At 40.7% G+C, this 5514-nt stretch overlaps 1 protein-coding gene across 1 annotated transcript; it reads right to left on the bottom strand.

The window, feature by feature from the left end:
* Positions 1 to 741: 741 nt before the first annotated feature.
* LOC107567064 (nuclear receptor subfamily 4 group A member 2-like) lies at positions 742 to 3922 on the bottom strand. The gene is given in 8 exon segments (XM_016252659.1): positions 742 to 1136; positions 1231 to 1409; positions 1536 to 1738; positions 2072 to 2235; positions 2419 to 2458; positions 2460 to 3040; positions 3233 to 3328; positions 3792 to 3922. Coding segments are annotated over 6 exon segments (1422 nt in total). The 5' UTR covers positions 3039 to 3040; positions 3233 to 3328; positions 3792 to 3922; the 3' UTR covers positions 742 to 879.
* Between the last annotated feature and the right edge of the window lie 1592 nt (positions 3923 to 5514).

Raw genomic sequence — 5514 nt, 5'->3', positions numbered from 1 at the left:
AAACAAAGACGACGGTGATGCGTCTGAAATCATTTCAACTGCACCATGCTTTAACGGCAAACTCAAAATAAATATATAAACCTTTATATTAAACAGCAACAATACATACAACACATACAAACGAGGAATGTCTGACAATTTTACAAACACTATGGGTCCCTTTTTCCCTGTACAGATGATACTGTTTTTTATCCACATGTGCCATATTTAAAAGTTGCCCCAATACTACGAATCTTTATAAAATCTAACAGACTACATAGTGTCCGGAATATAGAGTGTGTAATAGAGACAAGAGTCCTCTACGACATGCGTCTCCTTTCCACCTGACAGAGATACACAGGCACAAGTTATAAAAGAAAAAAGGTCTCTGTACAAGCTTTATACACATCATATAAATCACATAAATCTATTGAATAGGTATATAGAAATGGTGTATAGTACAGTCTACTCTGTGATTTCCCATGAATACAGACGTTTGCAGTTAACAATGATTAGTGGTGGCGAGATATTTTCCATTGTTCAAAATCATCAGGCATACTATTGAATAATATGTGTCTTTTATTATAATTTCTCATATTAGTATTACTTTCTTCCCTATTTTTACATTTTTTTTCTCTGTTCTGAGATACTCAGAAGCGGTATTTTTTGGTGGGATAAAGGGGCAAAATAACTAGCCGATGACAAAAGTTATTATTATCATTATGTCGCGTGGTGTTTTCCAGGCTGTGGATTGTTGAATCCTTTTTTTTTTTCGAACGCGCACGTCATTTGGCAATGGTTGGTGGATTTAAAAAAATCAGGCTTTCAGTTTTCAAGAGAGTCAGTGGAAGTTCTCTGAGGTTGTTTGAAATAGTTATTTTTTTCTCCTTTTCTCACGGTTTAAAAGGGCAGAGTGTCAAGAAACAGTTTGTCGATTATTGCTGGCGGTGGGACCAGATCTTCTAGTTTTAGGTAGAAGATGCGCTGCAGACCCTGTGTGCACAGTGTGCGCAGTTCAGGCAGTTTACCCAACAGTTTGGACAAATAGTTTGGACGATTCAAGCCGCCTCCATTGAAGGTGACTTGGTCTTTCAGACAATTTACTATCTTGTTTTGAAGGTCCTCCACTCTCTTGGGTTCTTTCAGTCCATGTCTCTCTGCAAAATAATAATAATAATTCGCATATGATAATATAACATTTAAAAAAAACAGTTGAAATTTTCTAAACAGTGTAATAAAAACTGATCTCACCTGTGACCATGGCTAGGGCGGCGATGCATGAAAAAGCAGATATGTCTAAATTCATGTTCTGGAGATTAGACGAGAACTCCGCTATAGAGTCGATCCACTCGCCAAATCCACGGACGCACTGCAGCCTGTGCAGCACCACTCCGTTACAGAAGATGAGTTTGCCTTCCATCGGGTTGGACCTGAGATTAATGACAAAGTACCCGTTAATTACCGTGCGCATTAAACGGGGATTTAAGCGGCTCCTAATTATTGCAGAGCCAATTAAAAAGGAAGCAGCAAAGCCACCACTCCAGAGGCCTCGGTACCTGTACGCCAGGCGCAGCACGAAGAGCTCCAGGAAGGCAGACTCGAACAGCAAGTCCTGGTCCGGTTTAGGCAGGTCGGTGAACCCGGGAATCTTTTCTGCCCATCCGCGGATGATCTCCATGGATCCGGTGAGGAGGTCGTAGAACTGCTGGATGTGCTGTGTGTCATCTCCGCTCAGTTGGTAGTCCGGGTTGGCTTGGAACTGGAATTTAATTTAAACATGACTTAATGAGCTCCCTTAAAATATATAACCCGTGAAATTGCAAAGCCCATTTCTTGAAGGGGGAGAGTTTCCCCCCTCTTTAATTTAACTTGTGTCTGTATTTCACTGGCTTCTTTCTTGCAAAAGCAATTTAGAGAGTAAAATATGCCACCCTTAAAGTGCTGAAAGTTTATAATGAAACACTGTATGATATTAAATTTATAATATTGGTTGGCGCAGGAAGCGCATCAAGAGTCACGTGCGCATTTTGACTTTCTTCTTTTAAAGCCTAAAGTGATGAGTAAAATTATAGATGAATGGAGCATAACGCACTCTGGTGTAGTCGAGACTGCTCATAGAGGGGTTGGAGTCCACATGAGCCCTGACCAGAGCGCTGATCAAACTGACGGGCGGAGAGGGGGGCGAAGACTCCTGCGGACTTTTGGGTTTGGAGGGTAAACGGCCTCGCCGACCCTTTAAGTTGGCGGTCCGGACAACTGTCAAAACAATACAAGACTGTTATTATCAAGTGGCTGTTATGCTCGTTGTAACATGTATATACAATTCAGTCAGCGATGACTATAATTGCAGTTGCGCGCTTCTCTTTATTCCAAGTGCGACGCACATTATAACGAGCAGCACTTATGAGACGCACAGACGTGTGTACAAAAGCGATTTACCTTCTTTCACCATTCCGACCACCATGCACTTCTGAAATCGAGCGCATCTGACAGCTGGAAACAGGGGTTCCGGGTGGAGACTGCTTGAAGGAGAAGAGGGAGAGCCTGGACACGGGGTTTTTGCGCTGATCTATCATATGTGAGGTCATATAGGTCTGATGAAAAGTGTGCAGGGAGCTCGGGTCCTCCCACATATGATTGGGCTGAACCTGGAAGTTCGCCGTTCCCGGGGCGTGAGGTGAGGACGGTTTGAAGTACATAGGCCCGGAGTGGGCCATCATCTCCTCTGACTGCGGGCCCAAATGGCTCTGCTGATGGTATGTGTGCATCTGGACGTCCTCCACTTTGATGGAGGACTGTTCTCCAGAATGGGGCACCTGGTAAAGACAAGGCGGCTTCACGTCATAACCGGTGTTGTAGTTGTCCATGAAGGTGCTGAAGCTTGGCAGAGAGGTAGTGGCGGCGGTGATCTCGGTATTGGTCAAGTCCATGCTGAACTTCACAAACTCTGGCGTGAGGAAATCGCAGCTGTATTCTCCGCTGGTGTGGTAACTGTAGCTCTGAGACGCAGGACTCGCGCCCTGCGGGGATGAGCCATACTGAGCCTGGACGCAGGGCATGGCTACAAAGACACAGCAATCAATAAAAAAAACCAGAAAGACAACCTGGAAATAATAGCCGCATGCTCATCAAAACATGTTTTGGCACTAGTTTCAGCTTGCATGCAACTTTGCAAAATGTAGCTACTTTTAGCTATTTAATATATATACATATGTATATATATATATACTTTTTTTCTGCTGAAGTAGCCTACCTTCAGTCGTGAGACTGTTCCTCTGCAGATCGCGGTGAAGGTGATAATATCAGGTGAAATTTAATACCGGGGTTCAAGACAAACTGGATTCTCCCTCTGATAAAACACACAACTTTCACTTGATTTTGCATCACATTTTATTAGCCCTATTACATAACTACACACAATTCTAGAGCTCACTTAAACTCAGAAATTTTAAACACACTTTCTAGCGCAGCGCCGTATCAGAACATGTGCGTGATGGGGCGAAAGTTTAAGGATTTGCGCGCCACGTTTGTTTATTTGTTTTAACTCTCGAGTTTAATTCTCTTAATAAATGCATGTCTGAGCAAACACAATTTCACACAAGTGTCTCATACTACGACTGGATAAAAGCTCATTTCACAATTCAGCTCTTCGGAAAAACAGCAAATCAATTTCTATAAAACCAGCAGAAATCAACAAACAACATTCAAAGACTGTTTAAAACAAACATGCCATATGATTATTTTTGCTCTGCTAATTGAAAATGCATATTTGCCCAAACAGACAAAGAATAAAAAGAAAGGCAATGACATACCTTAGTAGACCATCAGTAAAACTATAGTGTATCCATAAGCATGTGATTCAGAATGTGTGTAAACGTCCAGTACGGCGTGTGGTTCGCAGGGTGCGGAGCTCAACACTGGCATGTAGAGCTCTGTCTGCCAATGTGTCTTTGTTTATGTGAGACCCACGTGTTTGAGTTCAGTACGTCATCTGCGTCACATGTGAGTAGAACCAATCAGCTGCGAGACTCTTCTGCCAATCTGAGGGCTGACTGACAGCCGGTGCATGACTGTGATTTCACCGAGATCTGCTGTAGTTTATAGTCCCCATCGTCGAATAGCAATTTACCTCTCTTTTATCATATATTTCAGTGTGCACACTGCATTTTATACATTCACATGTTAGGAAATTACAAGTTGAAATTTCACATTAAACACCGATTTTTAGGAAACAATAATGGAATTATAAATATTTATTTCCTTCTCATTCTAATAAAACTGTTTTTTTTTTTTTTTGGTAAAGCTAGTTATTCTAATCCTAAACAACAAGTAATATGGGTTGGAATCCAAGAGCTATTGGTCATTGTATTGTAAACTGCAAAACAGCATTAGAAATGAAATAATAAATAAACTGATAAAAGCTATAATTCAACAAAGATGACTTTGAGCAGGCCCTGCTGGCCATATTTTTGACAAAACTCAACACAGCTAAGCTTTTATTAAACAAGAGCTTTGCTTTTAAGAAACCATGAAGAATATTTAACCCTTTGCATCTATTTGTAGGAGACTACAGTCATTAGAAGAGGGCAGAGGAGGGGATTCTCGCAGTCATTTCAATTCAAATGTAAAAAGACAGAGAAATTCATCAGGAACTGGCAAAAGAAAAGAAGAAATGTGATGCAGACAACAGCTCTGCTGCAGACCGTGAAGAGGCTAGAAACAGAGGTCACTTCCCCTCAAACAGTCTTTGCCATGTTGAATCTGAATGGGTGGGTGTTCATGTTATTTGAGACAGGTCTCACCATCTCAACCATCATGGGAACACATTAGTTTCCACAAACTAAATCCTGCATCTCTCAGCCACCATAAACTATTCCATGGACTTATGGGTAAAACCACAGTATGTAAACATAAATAAATAAATAAATAATAAAAAAAAAACATTGCTTAGTCCCTTTTCTATGTAAACAAATATGAAATTAAAGTTTATGAGGTTTTCTTAATAAAGCTTCCAAAACTGAACTAAACCACTGTTTGTTTGTTTGTTTTTTTCCAAATGGGGGTGGCAGTCTCCTCTAGAGGACACTGTTGTTCACCACCCACTGGACAATAGTTTTGGATTATTGTTTTATATGTTGTTATAATGTAAAGCAAATACAGTGATGATCTATGTATTTCAGCCTAATACAGAACAAATTAGATGTCGATAAGCCACAGACACTGCAATTTAGCCATTCAAGGCTGACATGTGAGGACAAAACTATCCCATGACGTCCATGATGTCTAATTTAAAGAGTATGTCCAAAACTGTCAGTCATGTTCCACATAGCAAATGACAGGCCAGCCATGTGCTCAACACCCGATTGGGTTTATTGCTTTATCTAATGTATTATATCCACAATATGGTCTGCTTTCATTTACCTTTTTAATGAAGGGAAATTACATACAATTAAGCAATAATTGCCCATTGGCTCATTTAATTACTAACTGCCTTATATATATGCATAGTTTAATCACTGCTCATGGGGAAGAAGA

This window comes from Sinocyclocheilus grahami, unplaced genomic scaffold, assembly GCF_001515645.1.
Source record: "Sinocyclocheilus grahami isolate Dianchi unplaced genomic scaffold, SAMN03320097.WGS_v1.1 scaffold1126.1, whole genome shotgun sequence".
Taxonomy (NCBI): domain Eukaryota; kingdom Metazoa; phylum Chordata; class Actinopteri; order Cypriniformes; family Cyprinidae; genus Sinocyclocheilus; species Sinocyclocheilus grahami.
This window is presented reverse-complemented; position numbering and strand designations above follow the sequence as displayed.